This window comes from Varanus komodoensis, unplaced genomic scaffold (assembly GCF_004798865.1).
Source record: "Varanus komodoensis strain SLA01 unplaced genomic scaffold, ASM479886v1 scaffold25, whole genome shotgun sequence".
NCBI lineage: Eukaryota > Metazoa > Chordata > Lepidosauria > Squamata > Varanidae > Varanus > Varanus komodoensis.
Window position 1 is genome coordinate 968,254 of NW_025335661.1, and position 24,092 is coordinate 992,345.

The 24,092-nt window shown below is 42.2% G+C and overlaps 1 protein-coding gene across 1 annotated transcript in view; it reads right to left on the bottom strand.

The window, feature by feature from the left end:
• Positions 1-24,092, bottom strand: part of LOC123024687 (rootletin-like) — a 117,522-nt gene that overhangs the window by 22,986 nt on the left and 70,444 nt on the right. The window contains exons 23-29 of the mRNA XM_044432732.1: positions 18,039-18,182; positions 10,584-10,822; positions 10,281-10,440; positions 9,096-9,254; positions 7,634-7,985; positions 6,160-6,344; positions 58-178 (exon numbers count right to left, since the gene is read on the bottom strand). Coding sequence (XP_044288667.1) covers positions 58-178; positions 6,160-6,344; positions 7,634-7,985; positions 9,096-9,254; positions 10,281-10,440; positions 10,584-10,822; positions 18,039-18,182 — 1,360 coding nt within the window. The remainder of the gene's footprint in view (positions 1-57; positions 179-6,159; positions 6,345-7,633; positions 7,986-9,095; positions 9,255-10,280; positions 10,441-10,583; positions 10,823-18,038; positions 18,183-24,092) is intronic.

The following is a 24,092-nucleotide window of genomic DNA, read 5'->3' on the forward strand; positions in this document are numbered from 1 at the left end:
AGATAGACAGTGAAAAGAATAGAGGGGGATAATAGATAGACGAAAAGGAGAGCAGGCCTTCCTCGCAGTCTGCCAAGAACTTCTGGAGTTGCAGAATTCGACTCTTTGTCCGATCACGATCAGATTCCATTTCATTCAGTTGGTGGTTCATATTCATCACTTGAATTCTTAGATCATCCTGGGAGCAAGAAGTAGGAACATGCTTTTGATATACTTATCAAAAGGACTGAAATGATTATTTTTGAAACTGTATGTCATTTTTAAAGCTTGTCTTTTTTTTTAAACATCTAACACATTACCTGACTTCACAGAGTCTTCAGAACACCTCACAATATATGCTTATAAGCAATTATACAGCTATTTTTTAATAAAATGACAATAGAAAACCTAATACATATTCATACCATTAGAAAACATCAGACTTAAAAACTGTACAGAAACTATGTATCCTTCCTAAACTGGCAGATCAATGAACATTAGACCATAACGTGCCACAGATAGAATTGGCCTGACAGATAATTCTAGGGAAGGAGCTCTAATCAAGAGGGCCCCACCCCAATCCCAACTAGCTTGGGATGAAGAAAAGACTGAGCAAGGCCTCATTCCTTGATAACAGTGCATGGGGGAACCTCATATGTGTGTTATTATAAACTTAACCCAAAGAATGTCTTTGTCTGACAAAACCCAATTCTCACTGGTTCACACCCATCACTGAAAACACATTACTGAATTGTTTAGTGTGAAAGAACTGGGTCTTACATATTTTAAAAATATTAGTGTTTGATCATTTCTCAAGAACAGAAATATACCACCTGCTATGTACACAGAACTCTAATTCAGTGGCAGACACTACACTACAATAAGTATCATAATGGACATTTTCATCTCCAGGGACCAGCTTTTGCTTATGTAAGACCAAAATGCCCTCTATTTTCACAGGTGAGGAAAACAGGGACAGCAATTCATCCATGTTCTTGGAGGCTTCACAAAATTCCCCCCACTTTTGGGGCTTTTCTTTACCTTGGGCAGTGGCAACAGATCCATCTTCTGAAGAAAAGAAATTCTGCTGCCACTACCAAGGTAAGCAAGGGCCAAAGCTCTAGGAGAATTTCAGGCTTTCATTTATTTTTTTACATCCTACCCTTAACCATGCCAAAATTTATTTGAAAGAAGTTCTGACTCAGCATCACTGTGTACTTTATGAGTGCCAAGTCATAACATAAAAATCCACTTTAAACTTCACATGTGAGATGTGTGGTTTTGATGCCAATGGCCATGGTATCCCTCTCGACCAATTATGAAGATTGGAGGCCCTGTGTTTCAGTGGTTCTGTTCCTATCTGAATGACCATTTTCAGGACATTGTTTTGGGGGAAGGTGTATTATTGCCTTGCCAAATCCAGTTATGCTTTGGTGTACCACAGGCTTTGTTTTATCTCTATTCTATCTCTACACAAAACTATTGAGTGGAGTCTTCTGGAGATTTACGATGAAGTGACATCACTACATTGATTACAAATTCAACTGGCTCCTTTCAATCAAATTGAGGTGAACTTATAGAAGTGAGTAATCAATGTGTGAAATCAGTACTGGATTGGATACAGGTCAAAAGTTAAACATGATGCAGGTATATCTGGTCGGTGGTTCATTTGACCTTGGATAGCACTTAGAGACAGTTGCACTGCCTCAAAACTGCCAGTTTAGTCTGTTTTGTTTATGTTTTAGTTTAGTTTAGTTTTTCCTTTGATCTGCATTTTTTCTATGTAATTGTATATGTTGGAAAAATAAAAATTATAAAAGAAAAAAAAAAAACCCTGCCAGATGCTATTAGGCCCAAGTGCTATGTCTTTACAGTCTTGTCCTTTTCAGTTAGGGCACCGTGACTATAGAATTCTTTTCCCAGTGAGGCTCACCTGACCCTGAGCAGGATGCCTTTTCAGCGCTGGGTGAAGACTTAAAAAATGCACTCAGGACTTTTACAGTTCTGTTTTCAGGATATTATGTGACATGACACTAGATAATTTCTTTTCCTTTGGTGGCTCTGTTTGCTTTATTGGCTTGCTTTCTTGTTGTTCTAATGTATTTTATATTGTCGTTAGCTGTTGGGAGTTCCTTTGTGCTGCACAGCAAGGTAGGAAATATTGTCTAATGGGTAAATATAAATCAATGTGCATGTTAACAAAATGCCTCTGGGCAGATTTTCCTCACTGTTAAAAACAACCTGCCAGTCCACATCACAGCGTGGGAAGTAGAAGATTCGGCTTCTTGAAAGACTTCAATCCACACCTCTTACGTATACTCCAACTGCCCCTCTTTATCAGGGACACCTTACCTTCTCCTTGTTCGCAAATTCTTGACTCCATTTGTTCCCATTTTGACTTCTGGGGATGCCTTGCTAAAATTACAGGGCCATCTTGCTAAAATGAATGGCTTTCATACACAGCAGTTGCTGTAGAATAACATATTACTGGACAATTTGATTTTTCTGGTATATCTTTAACTCAAAACACAACCATACCCTTGTTTTTTAAGCCAGCAGAGCACAGCCTGCTGCTCAATAAATGACTATAGGGCACGAAGCAATATGTGGGGGAGGCTCAGGAAGTGGCCCTTGGTATGGAGGGTTGGCTTCAGGTTATTTTGGATATTGGCAGAGCCCGTTTGCCTTTCCTCTGTGGCTGCAACGCTTCCTCAAACCACAGCCTTTAATTCTTTGGCTCGTCCTCTTGTTGAGAAGAGCAAAATATGCTACCTACATCCAGCTGCACAGTGGACATTGCTACCACCACCGTCTTGGTTGGCAGGTGCAGGCTGAGAAACATTTGGCTCCTGTGCACAAGCCTCGTCTTGAGCTGTGCCCCCCCTTCCCCCACTAGGGTGCGTATACTTAAGCTTTCACTTCTGGCACAGCCAGACTAGAACTGCCATGAGGCGGACAGATGAGCAGGGTTGGTGATGGAATTCTTAGCCCCAGGGCTGTCAGCAGGTTCTACACCATGCAAGAGCTCCAACGCTGGCCTTGGAAGTGTTACAAATATGTCTCAGTTTTCCTCTGGGAAATGTTGGAAATTAAGTACTGCACTGAATCTTCTTGCTTGGGGCCAGGACATGAGGCAGTAATAATCGGAAAGCAAGCATTGCTGAAATAATTTCAGTGCATCAAAACTTCTTTCTATTGAGGCTGCAATCAAATTTAATTTAGAGTAAATATGAGTAGGCTAGAGCTGGAAAAGTGTTAACTGAAAGAAGTTTGTTATTGAGTTCAGATATTCCATTTGGTCACTGCAAGTTACCCATAAATTGTGGGACGAGACAACAAAGCAAGGAATGCCTTAGATTCTGTGCAACCCAGAAAGAATTAACTGATTTCTCCATTTGTCAGGAAGGCCGTTGGATGATCTGATGCTATGATTATTGTGACAGCCCATGTTTTTTTAATTATTCTGGTACAGTATAAATATTTATGCATTTTTACAAGAGGCATGCTTTTGAGCAATAAATAGCACATGACAGAGAAAGGGCTGAACTGCCCTTGAATGTTGCTAAACATATGGCTTGGAAGTCAACTCAGGGTCATACTGAGCTAGATTGGCTCACATGATCCTGCAAAATAGAGCTGGGATAGCCTGATGGTTATTGGCTGGGCAAATGAACTGGGTCCTTGGCAGAGCAGACACATTCTGAGGATCCTGGGCCTAGCCCTGCTTGGGATGGAAACTTCAGCACCCTTCTGTGGCCTGGCTTCAGAGAAGTACAGATGCATTCTCTGAGGAACAACATGTATTCATGAGGTCTCGAGTTCTGTGCTCAACAATAATTAAATTCTGCAACAGTAATGAATCACATATCTTTGCACATATTTACTTGATTTGCATACTTTTGCTCTAGCAATAAAAATATTTTGCAGAAATTTGGATTATGTTTCTGCACGCATGCACACTCATATATATTTGGATGGGTCTTGAGGAAGAAAGGCTGAGATTTTTCCAGTGAAATATCTTGACTAGGAAGGGAAAAGGGAAACTGGAGTCACAAGAGAAGACCTGAAGCAGTTTACAGATGTTAGGACTCACATTTACCACCCCAATTATAGTATCAGTTATATCAGTTTAGCATCATCTACAGCAAAATTTCTTTACAATATTTACATTGCTCATCTGAACTTCTGTTACTCTTGGAGAATTGAGGCCAGTGGTGTTCCTAAGGCTGGACCTTAGAGCTAAAGTCTGGGGCAACACACCTGTATTGGCAGGTGAATGCCTGGGATCTCTCAGGCTAATTAGCTACAGTACATACCCTCCCTCCATTCCTATTTGCTAATGCGTTTTAAAACCAGACAGTGCACAGCTAGGCATATACATACTTAGATACTCATTTTGTTATTTTTACTTTAAATACATATTATCCCTTTCTGCAATAAATGATGGTGTATTCTTGAATAAATGCATTTGCCTCAAGGCAGCAGAAGTAAATTTCTATTTCTTTCTAGAGCAATGTTGGTGTTATGATTTGTGTTTTAAAAATGAAAATGCATGCACTCGGATTATTATTTTTTAAATCAGCCTTGGCAAACTGGGATTGCTTTTGCTCTTGCTCCAATGTATCAGGAATGTTGGAACTATTGTAAAGCATGGAATAAGGGCGGGGAAGAAGAAAATTACCCGTGTCGACATCTCTGTCTAAAATGTGTATGCATGTGCTGCAAGAGGCAGTCACAAGACTGCTAAATCCAAGATTTAGAATTGCCTACCTGCACTACTGACTAAGGCCAAGATAACACTTTGCCCATACCCATGAAGTGAGCCCATGACTAGGGTGGAACTTGAACACAGTCCTTTCTCTCTCAAATGTGACATTTGCATGTAACTGTACTTAGAATCCAAAAGCCTTCCCCAGCTTGGTGCTCTTCAAAAGTTAGAGTAAAGCTTCCAGCATTCTTTACCATTGACCCTGCCTGTTGGGGCTGATGGAAGATGAAGTTCAAAACATCAGGAGAGCACCAGAATAAGGAAGTTGGATTAGTGATGCATCAGCTATTCCCAAATATACATGATGGTCATGTGTATCCAAAGTATTGCAAATTACTGCCAAGATCCTTCTTGGCATCAGACTTGTGAGTGGAATAGAGTTCAACCCATATAGCCAGACCAACTTATTCTTCAGACACTCTTAGAAATGTGTGGATATAATTCAGAGGAGGTTAGGATTTTGTATGCACAATGCTCCCCAGGCATCCAAATACACATCCAGAAACACTGATAATAATTTCTGGTAACACCCTTAAAGCTAATATGACATTGAAAACAGCATGGCATGTTATCTTAAATGAGGTGCCTGGAAACACTTGCTTGAGATGTGCACTTGAATGTGTTCTAGGAAGCAAAAAATAGACTTTGGTGCATACAGTTCATTTCTGGAGCTGTTCCAAGTCCTATTAAAATCAACAGGTCTTAACATTCAGACACTTAAATGCTACTGATTCCAATGAGACGTGTCACCCAACCCTTTGCCTGGTTCCTAAGATGTAAATCCCAATGCAAAGGATTTCAGCCTTAGAAACCTCCAACTTCTGTTGGACTGCAGCCACCAAATGAAAGAAGTGAGCCAGGATTCCAAAGGGTGTGTACATTGTTATGGAAATCAAACCATGACAGTGATTATTTAAAAATAGCTACCTGAAAATGCAGATAGATTATAAATCCTCTTCCTACAAATGTGAGAATGAAACCTTCTTAATTGCCATTCTGGCAATCCATTGTGGTGTAGGACACAGCTGGGGGCACAAAAGTAACCTGGAAAAAGGAAGGCATCTTTTCCCTACAATCCTTCATGAAAGTCAGCCAAGCAGGTAGACTTCACAATCTACATGGTTCCAACTGGTCATATGACTCAGAAGGGATGAACATGAGCTGAAGTATCCTCCATCCTAAACTGTGGTGATATGTTATGTCTTTATATCACCTTATGGTGATAGGTCCTTAGATGCGAAAATACATATGTATGTTCAATGGTGTTATAAGGATAAGCTCCCCTAAGACCATGACTCTGCAATGTTTAAGTCTTACTATCCTCACATTGTGCTTCATAGAGCATTGTGGAGGCAGCACTTTGAAAATATATGTATATATTGTACAGTAGAAGAACAGATCTCCTTACATACCCTCTCCCTCTGAGTGTCCCGCAACTCCTGAAGGAAGTCCCGCAAAGTATCTCGAACGACTTCTGGGTCAATTTCAGTCGTGGCTTGCTCGCCTCTGAGAGGAGAAGGTTGGCGAAGTGGAGAATGTGAGCGGCTTCTCTCAGGGGACTCAGTGCGGGAGGTGGGTGTTTGTCGACCACTGGCTCCTAGGAGATACATATTCTTAAAGTCTTGGCAGGCAAAGGAGGAGGCTGAACAGGATGGCTAGAGATCAGAGGGAAGGGCTTTAGGGCACTGTACAACTCAGTAAAACAATTTTTTGAAGACAGAATATAGGGAACTGCCTTATACAAGGTCACATAAGTTGTCCCCAGCCCTACACAGTCTCTTTGCACAACCCGGAGCCTTCCAGAAGTTCCAGACTACAATTTTTATTTGCCCACCATTTTAAATGTTAGGAATTTTAATCTGGTTTTAACTATTTCACAGTCACATTTTGATTTTGTTTCTGTTTTTGATTTTACTTCTGTTTTTACTTGTGAAATGTTATTGTTGGTTTCATGCATATTTTTAATTATTGTTAATTGTTGGATTGTTTGTTTTGATTTTTGTAAGCTGCTCTGAGATGCTTTTGCATATAGGGCAGGGCATAAATATTTTAAATAAATAAATTCCCAATATTCCTGACCACTGGCCATGTTAACTAAGACTGATGGGAACTGGAGGCCAAAACATCTAAAGAGCACCAGGCTGTTCAAGGTTGTCCTGCAGTGAATGGCACGAAGTCTCCATGGTCTCAGACAAAGGTCTTTGCTACCTGAACCTTTTCAGCTGGCAATGTTAGAGATCAAACCTGGGATGGTCTGTGTGTGAAGCATGTTGCTTACCACTTAAGTATGGTCCCCCACTTTGACTGATAAAGTATGCAACCATCAGGTACATCGTAACTGCACGAGATGTGCTCAACAATGTGGAAAAAACCTGCAGGTGCATCATGATCTATCACTTCCACAGGTAAAGCTGGGCTTTCAGTAGCACTGAGTACATAATAAAGCAGAGTCACAAGCACAGAAGGAGACTCAAGGAACTGCCTCAGACCAATGGACCTTCTAGCCCAGTATTTTCTATGTTAACCAGCAGTCCCTCTCCAAGGTCTCTAGCAGAGATCTTCAGCCAGTCTTGTTACCCAGGTTTCTTTTAAGCAGAACCAGAGACTGAACTATATGGACTGAGTTCCATGACTGCTCACTTAAGTGGCAAAATAAACTACTTCAACATATGAAAGCAAGTACACTGCCTTCATTACCTGCCTCATCCCCCGCATTTGGCCTGTTCCCCAACACAGTTGTAGTGGTTGAATGGTTAGACTAATGTCTTTCCTATAAGCATGTTTCATGTTCAGGATCAGAGGATGATGACTATGCCCCAGGTACTGCTTTAGCTGAAACTCAAGGCATGGTAGTAAGACGGGGACCCCAGCTAGGAACCTTCTGACCTTTGACTGGAGAGCAGGATCTCTGTGGTGACGGGCTCCGGCTGCCAAGCCCCAGTGTGCGGCGTAGAGTTGAGTGCAGTGCCACCAACTTGAGCTCAACCTCCCTTTTGGCTGCTTCAGCTTTGGCTAGCTCTATTTCTAAGCCACGAGTGTGTCCCTCACAGGTGCTGAGGCGCATCTGGAGGTCCTCGCTTGTCCTGCTGGCTTCTTGCAGTTTCATCTCCAGGTTATGGAGGTCATCCTTCAGCTTCTTCTCCTTTCCACAGCTCTCAGCAAGGCTCTGCATCAAATCCTGCTCTCGAAGCTGAGACTCTGCCTCTGTAGCTGCTAACTTCTTCTGCAAGCTCAGTATCTGGAATGGAGCAAGGTCAGCAGGCTAAATGTGGTGTATGTGGACGGCTTCCCACCATCTCTTCAGGAACACTGATAATGGGGAATTCAGAATGTGCATGTTCATGTATGTGTTTGTGAATGAGAGACACAGAGAGATTCTGATCAGGATTATTGAAATGGGAAGGGGGGATTAATTGTTAGCCTCAGTGCCATGGCCCCTCTGACTGTATTGACTATTTTAATTACCTGTTTTAACTATTTTAATTACCAATTATGGATCTCCTGCTAACTTGGTTAGTTGAACCCTAAGCCAAACATTTATGAGCATATGCCTACAGATATGTGCAGCATATTGCAGAGCTCATGGTTTCTTCAAAGCCCAGACAAGTTTTTCTTTGACTGATGTAGAGATGAAGTTAGCTTCAAAGAAGAATAGATGCAAGAGTTCAACATCAAAGCATCTTCAATTGTCAGTTTGCTCTAACCCCATCTGCACACCCTTTGTTCCACAGAGAGCAACATGAAGCTATACTCATAAACACACCCTGCTTTAAAAAAAAGTCCCATCATTTCTCTTAGAAGTGATATTCATGCAATTCAGGTTGTCATTATATATTCCATTTCAGTTGTAATTGATGTATTTCACATACACATGCACTGTAATTGAATTCAGGGGCCCTATAACGATAAGTGAGAGTTTTGAGGTGGTCATAAGTAAACTATTTTTGGGCCATGTTTCATCCCCATGATCTCTGCAGATATATTCTGTGGTCTAGCTACAGAAACACCTGGCCTAACAGCAACATGCAGCTCAACCTCTACATGGGAAACTTAAACAAATACAAACCTAACCAGCCATAACTGCCCTCTTATGATCTTGTACTACTGTCTGCCTGCACCTGACCCTTGCAAAGCCAGGAAGATCTTTATGTAAGCATTTCGATGCACAAAATATATGCTATTTATTGTTTTTATAGGCCTTTCAAAGCTATTGAACAGGAAGAAAAATATACATTTAGTCCATACAGATATCCCTTCCTGTCCTGCAACGTATCTCAGCTGTTGCTCTCATGAATCACTGACCTGCTTAGTTCTTCTTCCATCTCTGACTAACATTCTCCACCATTACCTCCTTGTGAGCAGATTCCTGGACAATCTCCAACTCAGTTATCTTTTGCTTCATTTCAAGAGCCTCTTTGCTGTTCTGTTGTTCTTCCTCCAGCAATCGATGCTGTAGTTCAGTAGTTTCCTGGATTCTTTTGCTGTTCTCACTCTCTAGCGCTTTCACCTGTGATGGAATCAAAAGAAGCCAGGGTGTTCCCCAGTGCTTAAGTATCCAACTCATGTGTGGACTCTTCTGTGTAAAACCTTCACTTTCATAATTGATAACTGCTTTTAGATTGCAATAATTGCCTATGTCACATCCTTATCCAAAAACTAGTTTTCTTCTAACAGAAACTATCAGGTTCTACAATGTGAGACTTGAGATTCTAATTTATTGCAAGTGTAACAAACTATGCATGCTGCATAATCTATTAAAGATAGCTGAAGAAGATAGTGATGAAGCCTGAAAAGGGGAAAAACTGCACCAAAACTTGAGATGTTTGGAAAGAGAAGCATTAAGGGCAGGAGTTATGATGGATGGTCATGGTCTCAGGTTTGTTTCAGAGTGACTTTTAGGTTCAAAGTAATCAAGCAAGACATGCATTTAAACATAAGAATATAGAAAAAGCCTTGCTGGATCAGACCATAGGCCCATTTAATTCAGCATTCTGTTCACATTGTGGCCAACCAGATGCATCTTGGGAAGCCAATAACCGGGACTTTTGTGGAATGACTTTGGGGTGCTGATGCTGCTTCTGCCACACTCCCCTTTGTTCCGTCCAGCCTAGATACAGAGACTAAAGCCGGCATGGGCAACCTGGAACCCTGAGCTTAATTTCAGATGCTGTCTCCAAGCAATCAGTGCAGTCCTCTGGCAAAAGTGATCTGCCCCCTCACTGTTCAGAAGAAATGAAAAAGAGCAGCAGAACAAGAGAGAAAATGAGTGCCGGAAAGAGAAAGGATGATTTTTGGCTCCGGTTCTTCTTTGCCTTTCTCCACCTCGCATACATGCTCCCTGGCATGTGGATCTAGAAAGAAAAAGTTTCCTTGCTTGCTCTAGCGCTAAGCAAGGGCCTGCAGTAACTGCAAGTGACTTTCAATATACATCCCCTTACTGGCAATGCCATTGGTCTCCTACAGTGATGCTTAGATGCACAGTTTTGCCAAGCAGAGAAGAGCGATCCTGAGATGCATTCTGAGCTGCAGCTACCTGTCTGCGCAGCTCCTGAAGCTCCCGTCGAGCTTCCATGCGAGACTTCTCCACTTCTCGTAGATTTGCTCGGAGATCTCCCACCTCTCTCTGAACTGCTGCTTTTGCTTCTTCCAAGATAGCAATCTTTTGCTCCTTCTCCTCCTTGCTTCTCTGCAGGCTGCAGGAGATGTCCATAATAAATAGTCTAAATACATGCAACTCCTAAAAGCACTGTGAACTGGCAGCTCCTAACTCAACAGCACTGTATTGGCTTTTTAAAAATTTCCCTCCACAACCTCTCACAGTGCCATGTTTACCCACCTGAGCTTCTCACTCTCTGCTTTCTTGATAGTTGCTCTTAGATCTGTGTTGGACTTCTGTAGAGCTTCTTTTTCTCTGCTTTCATCCATTACAGCCCTGTGAATTTCTAGCAGCTCCTTTTGATGGTGATCACAAGCCTCTTCGGACTCCTGTAGTCTGTGGTGAATCTCAGTCAGTTCCTTGCGAACTCCCGCACTGGTATCCTCTGCCAGGCGGAGTTGTGCTTTTAACTGTTCTGCCTTCAAGAAAAAAGCACTGCTGAGCCAGGAACCCTAAACCTGCAACACAGTCCTAAGGCTCACTCAGAAATAAACTTGTCATCAGTGATGTTAAATCCCAGGAAGCACACTTGGGATTGTAGTGTTAGTGACACACAGGAAAACTGATGTTGGCACAATAGACCCTTGAAAGGCTGGTGTTGCTTCAGTCACAGAGGCTGGGACACAACACAGTAATTCATCCACTTCCATGAAAGCACTGGCCAGATATGATTATTTAGGGTACCCGCATGGTTAAAGAAGTCCTACAGCACTTTCCTATACATGTGCCTATTCAGAGGCAATTCTCAACTGGGCCTGCTCATTTCACCCACAATGAACTGTGCCACCTGCTGGGCACATGTGACCACCATTTTGAATATTCCACCCTTGCATAACCCTAGTACTAATCAAAGGTTATATGAGGGTTGTTGTATATTGAATTCAACAGTTGCATGTATCCAGCGGGTGCCACAGTTCATTGTGGGTTATTTAAGCCACAATAACTCTTCATGTTGTGCAAACTGGGACATTGTTTTCACTGGAACTTACTTCCATGTAAATGAGTGCAGGATCAAAGCTATAGTTAGATTAAGTAATTAAACCTCCATAAATTTGGTTATGAACAATAGATCTCATGAAAACCCACTGTGGCTCAGGTTTGGACAAAATTAGGCTAGTTATCCACAATGGGTTGCTGTGCTGTGTGAACCAGTCACCACTGTCAGTTTGCTCTCTGCTTGCTATGACTCAGTCTCAGGTTTGGACAAAAGAATGCCAAGAATGACTTAATGTTCCTTCAAGTTCATTAGTTGACAGGGAATTTACAGGTAAATGTAATTTACAGGTAAATGTAAATTTGGCCAGGGCGACTTAATTTATACTGTTTATACTGTTCATATATATTATTTAGTGAGTTTGTGATGGTTGTGAGCCGCCTCGAGGCTTCGGCGAACAGGGCGGCATATAAATCTCATAAATAAATAAATAAAATAAATGGCCCCAAATGGCCAGGAAATAGCCTTTCCATACGAACAAGGAAGTCTTCAGCTATCGGTTGTGTGTGTGTGTTGTATAGGGAATTGTAGGAGTGGTTTTTGAAACACAAAAGCTGTTTCCAGGCAGCACTTATTGTAGCACTGCCCTTGTTTGGACAACATGACACCTTCACTTATAGCCCTCTTGTATTTTCTCATGGCTTTTTCCATCTTGTTTTCTTACCACAGAAAATCCATTAGGAGGGGAAAAAAGACAGAACAGCTGCACAATGCATTCTAACTGGTGGCATTAGGAGCCCTCTACCTGGAAGCACCCAGAGACAAAACGAGATGGAGAACTGCAAAGAAGTAGATGACTGAAAGGCATCTTGGGGTATATTCATCAGGATTTGAGAAGGGGCGGTGGGTTTGCATTTCCTGTAGTAGTACTTAAGTTGCTTGTCTCTGCCTGTGCAATACATTTGTATATCTCTCTAATATTATAAAACCACTGTATGGTCTCTTCACCAAAGGAATCCAAACCTTGGAGAGCATTGTTCCTAAAACACCTCATTGCTCAAGGAAGTGACTATCATACAACATTGTCTTTTCTGTTTTGATACCTGGTCCTTTCCCAGTTCTCTGTCCCTATCCTCCTAGACTGTAATCAACACAGAGCAGTTTCATATACAAGCTGTAGAAGACATTGCATAGAAAAGCTTATTTATAAAATATCCAAAGCAGAACTTACCTATACACAATCAAAAAAAGCAGTTATTTAAGTATAAGTATTTGGAAAGGGGGTGCCTGATCTAAAATAAAACTGGAAGGGTAGCAATGTTTGAGCCATAAGAAAAAATCCAAAACCCATATAAGGGCAATAGTATGCCAATTCAAAGGGTCACAAAAACATGCAAGATTTTGAGATCTTCAGATCTCTTCATCAGGCAAGATGTCACAAAAAGTAACACAGGGCCGGGGAGAGGAGGGGGGAAAGGAAACTTGATGTAGAAATTGTGACTTCTGCATGGACAGTCTTAACATGCAGAGTGGGTGCGAGTTGGAGTTATTCAGGGCCCATCCCTGCCCAATGACTGGGGGAAGTTGAGGGCTCTCTCACACTACAGCCATTCAAGTTGCAAGTGGACACCCATCTGAGAGGGATGGTTTAACTTGGAGTCTTGCACTGAGCAGGGGGTTGGACCCTCTGATCCCTTCCAACTTACTATTCTATGATTCTATGTGAAGGCTTAAATTGGTTCATAGAACTACCCTAATCTAGAGCTCAATAAAAGACAGAAATTACTCTTACTTACAAAAGCAAAGCAGTAGGTACAGTCTATCACCCAAATATACTTAGTTAATATTACAATCCCATGTGTGTGTACTCAGACATATCACTGAATGAATGGGTCTTACTTTTGAAAAGGTATGTATTGAATTGCAGTGCACATCCCTTTTGGCTAGAAAGCAAAGCTGTCTTCTGTGACATGACCACTGTATGGAAAATCTGAGTTCTTGGTAGCAAAGCTAAAGTATCCTCTGACTGAAGTAAGACCCATCTTCTATATTGTTCGAAACACTGGAAAGGTTGTGCTAGCCAAGCCTGACCAAGTAAAATAATGTTGATGTTCCTTGACGGTTCCTGGATGTCTTCTTATGCGAACTGACCAGGGCCACTGTATTTCACTTCCCATATAAAGGAAGGGTTGGCAACCCACAGCGTGTAGGGAAGGGAGGGTTAGCCTATCACTTCTTAGCAGTGATACCAATGGAAATCCAGCTTCAACACTGACAGCTAATCTTGAGGGAAATTAACTCATTTACACCAATCAGAATAATGCAGGGAGGTTGTACGGCAAGTTATAGCATGCAGAGTTAACCCCCCATTGTCTTTTGCATGGCATTTATACTGAAAAACAATCCCTTCATTTGGCATCAACCCTTTGACACTTAGGGATCTGGCAAACAGATTTGAGGCTGGGATGTCCTGGGTTTAAGTCTAGCAGCACTCTTGGAACTGACAGTTAAAAGATGGTTTCTTGACACAGAGGTCTCTCTGGGTAGACACAGTCTCTTATCTACTACCCCTAGGTAGGATCATCACTCCTGTGAAGAACACAAGTAGGGTTTGCAATACTGAGAGGAAAAGGGAAGAAAAGGAGCACTTTGATTTTTGGAAGGCTCAAACATCTTAGCCTGTTTTACTGCCCTGCCTCCTTTGTGGGATAAGCTCACCTATGGTCAGCTTGCAGTATTTGTAAATAAATCCCAGATATTGCAAAAGTGCTCTAAGTCTGCAGTGATCTCTCATGAAACAACCCCAAATAAGTGCTGCTCCTAGAATTTCTCATCACTTGAGGAAGTGGGCAGTGTGTAACAATATATAGCACTGCAGCTGACAACTTGAAATGCTAAAGCTTCCTTCAGCTCATGTAACTTTGGGCCAATCATCTTTTCCTCCTGGGGCCACAAGAGCTCAAAGTGTAATTTGCTATGTCATGCAAGAAATCTATGTGTGAATGGAGGATGTAACCATGCATCACAGTGAATGTATCTCAACTTGTGACTATAAAGGAAGGTGAGAAAGAGGTGTTGTGTAAGATGGTGTTAGTCCATTTATCTGTCAGATTGTGCTAATGCCTAATTGGATCTATCAGCATGCTTATGAATTTTGGTGTGATACTGTGGAGGAGTATTGCAAACTTATATTTGGAGTGTGAAGAAGGAAAGAACCTGGAGGAATTCAATGGATGAAGAGCAGCTACATGGCCTGATGTGATCTTAAAGCCTCCCCCATTCATGAATCAGGCAATTAGAAAAATCACATGCCCTGAAGACACTTCTCTATATTGGGGTGTTTTCTGTCATCATCACCATCATCTGTTATATTATTTAAAGCATCTAATCTGCAGTGTAGATACTGAAAATATGTCAGAACTTCTATAGGATCTGTGTTTACACAGTCCAAGTTATACTAATTTGAAACAGATAAATGTTTCTGCTAATACCTAACAACTTAAGGTGTTTCTGGATTAATGGTCCCTAGTGCTAACAATTAAGAAGGCACTGTGTAGCTATTTCATTCTTTTTCTGTAAAAGGAGTTCCCACTGTAAAGAAAGAGAAAGAGTGATGAGAAAACAGGGGAGGGCTATGAGTGGAATATTTAGTCAGCTGGATCTTCTGTAAAATTCTAAGAATAAAAATGCTTTCTGGAAGCACCCACACTTAAGAAAAGGAAGAGGAAGAGGAAGAAATGCAATAAGTGGGATATTTGAATTAAATCTGTGCTTGATCAAGATCCTCCTCTAAGGCATTTTCCCTTGCTTTTCATGATGCATATACCTCTTGAACCTGGAGTAAAAAAGCAACTGTTTCCACCTGGTGCACAGTCCAGGGTGGGGGCAAAGAAGAAAAATTAGCAGCAGCAACAGGGTTGGAGCAATGTCAGCAGCTGAGTAATGCTGAACTGTAATGTAGATGAAACACCCAGAGGTCTGGAAGCCTGCAGACAACCACGGGGCAGTCCTTTTCCATGCTCCCTCCAGTACCTTCGCCACACAGGTACAAGACAGCCTCCATCCCAGTCCAAGATAATGTATCCCAAAGGCTGCACTGTGAGCAATTACTGGGAATACTCCAGCTATTTCCTGTGCAGGATGTCTTAAAAACAGGAGAAAACAGTGCTCTGCATTTTAATTCTGCCCCTCTGGAAATGCCTGAGCCTGCTTTTGCTCTGTACCCTGCACATTACTGGCCCTGGAGCTGGGCAGGCAAGTTCTATATGAACCCCAAGCCCCCTCTGTTTTCTTCCCAGTTTTCTTCCCTAATTCTTTACTCTGAAAGTCTCTAACATTGTCCAGATCCTCCCTGTTGGCCTGGCTCATTCCGACCAGCTCTCTGTTATTGTTGTTCTGTTTTTGGGAAGGATTAGGGTGAGCCCCCTTCTCTCCCAGCCCCCACCCACATATGGGATCCACAAACGGACTCAGCACTTTCTGCTGAGCTCAGCAGAAATTCACTAAGAAAGGTCAGTGACCAAAGAGAGGAACGATCCATCATAAAATAAACTGTTTTTATTCCCCAGGATAAGGAAAGGGGGGCTAGTAGGGGGTGGGAATGAAAAGAAAACATCGCGCACACACACATGTCCCCTCCCCTTCCTGGCTCACTGGCTCTCTGTGTAAGGACAGAACTTTCCTCATTTGCAGGAACAGTGCAGCAAGCTCTTAATGTGATTATTATAATTATATCTTGACTAGAACTTTTTATAAACAGCCTCTTTGGAAATAAAGCTTAGGCAGCCAAGTCTCCAGCTGAGTCCTGGATACTTGGAAACGGGTATTTAGAGTGGGAGAGAACGAGGGTTTACAAATTTGGATCTGCATGTGCATGCATGCGGATGGGACTGTGGCTGCGCACTCCAGGGCTTGAAGAGTCCTGAATGCTGTTCATGGAATGATACATGCAGCTGTGACAGCGTGTAAATTCACATGGCGATTTCCACAAGAAAGAATGTTTGGCACATGGATGTTTCCACAGACACACATGCGGTTGCCCCTAGGATGCGTGCCCAGGCCTGCCTGTGTGTGCCTAGCCCTGCTTGACTGCGAGTGTGTGTGTGTATGTGCATCAGCACGCGCGCCGATGTGACCATGCTTGCACGTATGCGAAGGCAGGGCTACTCAACAAGCCTGACTTCCTCAAGTTAAAAGGCTGTGAAAATGTTATGGTTCCCATGGCGATAAGTAGGTCAATGCTGGCGCCTGCGAGGATTTTGCTCTGTGTTTCTTTACCCTCAGCTTGTTATATTAGTCCCACAACTGTCCTCTCCCACTCCCCTCTCACTCCTTCTCTCTCTCGTCGGCTGTTGTCTCCCTTCCCATGCTGTGTTAGTCTTTCTCTGCCCATCCTGTATCCATGTGTGACTATACTCACCCCTTCGCCCCATCCCCATTCCTTTTGCCCTCCCTGCCCTTTGAAACAACCCTCTTCTGCATGCTTGTGTGGTCCCTCCTGGGGCTGGACTTTGAAATCTGTTGAAAGGAGGCCTTTTTTTGCCAAAATAAACAGCCTGTCATGTTAAATTACTCTCTCTTCCTCTTTTATGTCTTTTAATTTTCTATTTTCCCCCTTACCCTACCCCAGTCTTTTCAGGCTGGGGTCATTCTCTTCTGCCTTTGTAGAGAGTGCGAGCTCTGAAAGCATCTGGCAGTGGGTGAGGGTTACCACCTGGGGATTTTGCAGATACTGTTCTACTCCAAGAGTCACCATCTAGAGATGGATGTTAGAAAGAGGGGATGTGACAGGCTGGGCAGTGATCCTCGCTTCCCCTTTAACCAATAGCAGGCTTCTATTGAAACTGAGGCTTCCTAGGAGAAACCCTTAAAAGGGATAGTGCAGTTATTCCCTTTTTTGGGGGGCAGAGTGGTTAGGGAAGAAGCAGCAGGGAAACATGGGAGGCTTGCAAATGGAAGACAATACCATCTGGTCCTCCTGTAAGTTACATGAATGGGTTGGTGTGATTGCATAGTGAAGCTACTACCAATACACTGTAGGGGACACTTTTATTTAACCCAACTCTAGCCCACAGACCAATGACAGCTCTGCAGAAATATGAAAATGGCATGGTTTCCTGTGCTGTACATACTCTTCCATTATGTCCTGTTGTTATCCCTGGTCTGAGAGGCTTTGCAGGTATTCAAAGCCTGTAAAAGTAGTCTAACTAGTGGTAAAAGAGCTATGTAGGCATCCTCGCAGTAACTTGCCTGAAACATGCTACCTTCATATCAGAAAAGTTCCATTTCTCCAGCTCAGCTTTGCTATAGCATTCAGTCCGGCTGATTCTGCCATCACTTAGCACCATAAACACATTTTTGTTGTTTAGTCGCAAAGTTGTGCCCGACCCATCATGGCCCCATGGTCAACATTCCTCCAGGATCTCCTATCTTCCACCATTCCCCAGAGTCCACCCAAGTCCACACCTACCACCCCAGTGACCCCATCTAGCCACCTCATCCTCTGCTGTTCCCTTCTTCTTTTGCCATATATCCCAGCATTAGGCCCTTCTGTAGTGAGTCCTTCCTTCTCATTAGGTGGCCAACGTATTTGAGTTTCATCTTCAGTATCTGGCCTTCTAAAGGGCAGTCAGTGTTGATTTCCTTTAAGATTGACTGGTTTGATCTCTTTGCAGTCCAACAAACCATACATACATACATACCTCCCTCCCTACAAGCTCCTTCTCTCTTGCCAACTCTTTTACATGTTCATTCAGGCGCTTGGCCTCTTTCTGGTGGGCAGCCATTGCATCCTCAAACTGCGCCTGGAAGATCCGTAGCTCACCAGCGATACTGACAATTGTGTTCTGTAAGAAGGCACAGGAAAAGACATGCCATGAGCTACCCTTGTTCCATATGTTCTTTAAAGATCCATAGCATGGGCCACAGTTAAGTTTAGCTGCTTTGTCAATAATTGGTTCTCACTACTCTTATCTCATAGAGCTCAATTATAAGGCAGCCTGCAGTATAGATTAGTTGAAATCTGCTGAGCCAGGCAGGTACAGAGTAAAAAGGTAGCATCTTATTTCAAAACCCTGTTGAAAATTCTCTTAAGCTCTGTAGGACAGTTTCTCTGGACAGGAGGAAACAAAAATACATCACCATGTGAAGGAATGGAAAATTGAGCTCATTATACATAACAGAACTGTCCTCATTGGAATTAAGCAAATGGAATTTGGCCAATACAACCAGGCTATCTTATGGGTCTACTGAAAAGACCAAAAGGCATATTGAACAAAGGTGTCTGGGTTGCCAACATTTTTTAAAATCAAAGATGTAGCCAAAATGACCCCTGCAGTAATCATTACAAAAGCAATTAAAAGCAGCTTTAGTTCAGTTGTCATCCTTTTTTTCTCTTTTCTTTTGGCAGCCTTTCTTTGCAGAAGTGAATTCCAGCAGCTGAGACTGTGCCAGCCTATTGAGCATTACACTTACACATGTAGGCTGATGACACACAAAAAGAGACACTTCTAATTTGCCCACTACCAAGAGCAATTAAGCTGCTGAGCATCTCTGGAATAAGCTCCCTGCAGGGGTTTGTCAGGCCCTGTCTTTGTAGATCTTCAGGAAGGCTCTGAAGGACTCACCTGCTTTCACTAGTCTTCCCATAACCTGTGGATTAAATGCTTCATTGGTGCAACCTGTTTTTCTAGCATTTTCTAGTATTCTACTGTATATATGTCTATTTGCATACTTAGTATTTTTGTTAATCTTATATGCTGCCTTGAAAGAGTTTTACCTTCAAAGGTGAGCTGCAAATAATTTTAAATTAAAAATAACAAATTTAAAAGACCAAATTCAGATTCAATCAAGGCTCCCAACATGTTTCAAGTCAATTTTTTCAAGTAAATACATACTTATACAAAATAAACTCTGTCTTGACAACTCTCACAAGAGTACTCTTTGCTTGTATGCTTTTGCCTTTAGCACACCTGAGCTGGGGAAGAGATACAAAAGGCCTGACTTTCTCCCTTTGCAAGGAGGACTTTGAAACTTCCTGATCCTCTTTGGAAGAACCACAAACTTCATGGCATGAGCCATTTTCGGGTGCCCATGTGGCAGGCTGAGCACTCATGCTGTACTTCATTTTGGGTGCTTAGGATGGCCCTTATTTTGTGCAGCCTCTTCAGTAGTCACTGACAACATAGCTGTATAAACCACTGGCCCTTTTGGTTAAGGAAGGCTTTATCAAGTTATTCCTGAGAGCAGCCTCAACTTAGACTGGCAAAATAATAAAGAAGGCATTGCATGCTGCAGCAGTTTTGCTTCATGCCAGAGCAGTTTCAGTGGGGGCATAGGATTATGCAGAGGTGCTGCTTCCTATATTGACAGTATGACAGAAGAAGGTAGTAATTGAAGAGCAGAAGAGAATAAAGAAGAGAAAAGATGCAGTGGGCCAGTTTTCATAGCACACAGCCACCATGGGTTAATCTACCAGGACAGTGATGCGGCCACTTGCTGAGCAGATGCTTTCATTTCTATGGGAGTGGATGAATTGTTGGTCCCATCACAAACACATCCTCCACCCATCACTACTAAGAACTACTGGTTCCTCTCCAGCTGCAAAATCGGAGTTGATCTTGTTCCTTACTCTAAGCCTAAAATACTTGCCAATAACCTTCATTAAGAAGTGTGTAAGATATTGTGAAGTCTTTCCCATAAGTTAAATGTTTATTTGGGTTTTTGTTTGTTTGTAAGTTTATGATTCTGCAAGTTGGGTTACATTTTCCAGGATCATTAACATGCCAAAATGGAAAGTGACCTATTAGATCATACAGGCCACCCTGTCATACATAGTGCCTTGCTGGACAAAAATTGGACAGTAACCATTACTCTGGGTTTTACTAGAAGCATAGTAAGTAGAACCTAAGCATGCTTTGATTCTAAACTGAATATAAGCAACTTTCAAACAGGCCCAACATGAGCATAAAGCCAGATGAATTCATCTTAATTTCCTTTTGAAGAATAACCTAGGTCCCAGTTCTCTTTATCTATAAAATGGTATCAGTTCAAAGAGCAAAATCTAAAAATCAAGAGAAACATTCAAAACATCAATGGGCAGACTACATCTTTGGAGCTGAAAATGAAGTAGAGTGAACTGGGGGTCAGGGAGGGAAAATTAAAACTATACTCTGCCTTTTATAACCCATGGGTTGTGCATTTCTTTCTCCCCAGTGCCAAAGGCTCATCTAAACCAACAGAACAGTGGCATGCAAATTAGTCATCCAGCAAAAACTGTTAATTGGAACATTTGTTTCCATTATGCAAAATGAATCATTTGGTACAGAAAGGAGGAACAATACAGGAAATAGAACCAAAGGGTTTAATGGAAGTTGGGAGCAGGAAGACAGTGACCTTTTGCTTATGGTAAGAAATAACCTAGTTTCACCTCAGACCACTGTAGTGTGGAATTGGTAGGGTGTGTACCAATCGTGCTTTTTTTTGAAGTTCGGTTTAGAAATGGACTCAATTTATAATAGGTTGCATCATGCAGTTGTCTTTGAAGGTAGATTATATTGTAATAAACTTCAAACAGATTGCACACCGTGACACTATAATGGATAACAAGAACTTACTTCAAACAGAGAATATTTGACATATATAAACAGACTTTGTCAAAGAGATAGAATAGAATTTAAAACAGAATTTGATATGGCTGCTGCCAATAATCAGGCAAGACAGGAATGGCATGATGAATGAACTGCATTCAATTGACACGTGTCTTTGATATCCAGTGTTGTTAAGGCCAATCTTCCATTTCAGCTAAAGAAGGTGCTGGTTCAAATCTCTATGGTGGCAAAGGGTGTGCTTGGAACATACACAGAATGCCATTGTGATCAGGGCAACACTACAGCAATCTAAGCAGGGCTGATCTTAAACAATTTGGATCTTGTTTCCAATAAAAATGACAAAATTCTCCCTGCCTCCCTTCAGTCCTATGAATTCACCTCTTATAAACTCTGAAAGGAACCAGTATGTGCAAAGTACACCTCTCAGCTGGTTTACAGCATTATATTCATGCAGGGATATCAGATGTGAGTGTTGGAAGAGATGCTAAACTATCCCTAAGAAGCATCCAGGATGCATGATTCCAAAAGGGTTGCTGCCACAAATATAGCTAGAAATGGAAAACAAGAGGAGTGAAGAACCAGATACAAGAATACAGGAAGTTGCTTTATAACAGGTCAGAATATCTGTTAATCTAGTCCAGTACTGTCTACTCTGACAGACAGCCTCTCCAGTGGAACTCTCAAGGACAGAACCCCTAAAAAGGACATGGGAGATGGGTGTGGGGAGAAAGCAGATATAGTGGCAGAAGCAGGAGAGCTGGCACCAGCGTTTGTTGGCTGACTGCAGTTGTTACTTCATCTAAGGGCCTAGCTTGCGCCTGAGTGTGGAACCTCAGGAGCATGGGGACAAATCTACCTCACCCCCTCAAGTCACAGTCTGGCCTTCTGATGCCCCAACTCCTTTCCTTTGATTGTCAATCTGTCAAAGGACATTTGCTCTGCTTCCCTGTCTTTGGCCCCACCTAACAAAGGAATGAGTCCCCTGCTGAGCTTCTCCAAAACTGAATTTGGCCCTCAGGGTAAAATAAAAAGGCTCTCAACCAGTTTTATGGTCAGCTGATGAACCGATTTTAAACCTATTGTTCATTAACAAGTTAGATTGCCCAGTATAATTTGAACTGTAGCTCTCCGACAACTGTGAAATGTAGGTGTTTTCTACTCCTTTTTCCTACTTATCTTCCCAAATGTTACCAGGCTTCATAAGGCCCTCTCTACTCTCTGCCCCCAATTTTCTACAAAGTATTCTTCATTATTCAAGGATGAACTGTTTCAGTGAGATAAAAAATTGATTTCATCTTGTAAGTTAAGTGCTGACTGTATTTGGCACTTTCAAGATATCTGTGTCCCAGTTCAGACTTGTCCATTACTCACTTGTTCTGTTTATATGAATTGTCACAGTAGACAGTACTGCAATGAACTTGCATTTATGTATTTCCCTATATTTTTAACTTTTTTCTCATAGCGGAAGACTCTTCTCTGACTAGGTATGGGAGTGACTCAAAGATACTGAGTGCCCTCTAGTGCTATCAAAGCAGCAAGACTCCAAAATGTTGGCCGAACCCTGGCCACAGGATACAACTTACACAGACAAAATTGGACCCTTCAGCCAAGCCAACGCTAGCCAGTCAGTTTAATATTAAACTACTGCAACATACATTTGAGTTAAAAATACTTAATAGAGGCCCTTGTTATTTTGAGATACAGATTCCCTTTGAGCCATAAGCTCAGCTGGCACAAATGTGATTAGGCAAATCACATTTTCTCAGTCAAGAGCAGGTGTATCAGTTATCAAATGGGTACAGCTGTCACCTACATCTCAGGATTATTGTGAGACATTGATAAAAAGTCACTGCTCATCCTAATCCACTAGGGAAGGTCATGGAACAAAATGAGCTGTTTCTAGAGTGAAGTGGCTCTTGCAATTGCTAACTGCAAGATGGCAAAGGCAAGTGTGCTTCTAATCATGTGATTAGAATTGTGTGCAGGTAAAGAGGGAGACATGCTGTGTATCACTGTTGTCTTCACAAGCAGAGCAGCTTCTGCACTGCAGATGTGCATCCTCCAGCACAGGGAGGGCAGTGGGGCCAGTGATGGAATCATGATAAAGTGGTAAAGCTGGTGAGAATATCCTTCCTCTCCCCTGCATCCTGTTAGAAGAATGCCTGAATACATTCCTGATCAGGAGTGCACAGTAGTCCCCCACAAGACCTCTACTGTGATTCCCCCAGGGCATCCTGACTCCATTCCACCAAATTCACCCCCACCCACACTCTCCATTCCCTCCCCCAGAGGACTGTGGTGTTTGTGTGTGTGTGTAGCCCCTGACATCCTCAGAGGGCTTGAGGATGAAAAGACTGTGTGCTCACATTTGAGATAGACTGTCATGTTAGACTGTTGCATTGCAGCAAACACAGGAGAATGTTTTGAGTGGCTTCAAAGTCTAACTGCTTTGGTTGACTATAAAGTAGGTCTGGGCATAAAGGACAATAGATCACTTAGCCTTTAGGGTGCCTCAAAACCATTTGCTGTTTTTATTATAAAAGGGTGGGCTGTATTTTATGAGCAAGAGAACCATGGGGCAAGTGGCTCCTCTAAGACTGAAAGATGTAACAGCGTACCAACTGATAAATCTTCATATGACATGGAAGCAGGAAGATTCACTGGGACTCTCAGGATGGTTCCAGCTGGTTTCTATGTATCATCATACGATTAATCAATATGTAGAGGAAAAAAGTTTATTAATCAGCTGGACAGATAGGCTTGGGGATTTTTTTTGGCTCTGGAACAATCAAGCAACTAAACCTGGTTATTCTCCTTTATTTTTCTTTTGTTGGATTTCTCTCTTGATTATTCTGGGCCAGAACTCATGAAGAGTCAGCTCCATTGAATATAATGCAGTAACAACCATTCACATCAGGAAATTTATTCTTTTCCTTTTCTGAACAACAAAAACTAGCTTCCCTTTGAGTCCACTGTGTGCTGTGATTGTTCACTCTTCTCTTTTAAATGGGATGCAGGTGACAGGGAAGCAAATGATTATTACCCTCCTGGAACAAGCAGAAATAATAAACTTACAATCTTTCAACTCCTATGAAGAGGGAAAAAAACCCCACTGGCAAGGACTGCAGTTCCCAGAGTGGAACAGGG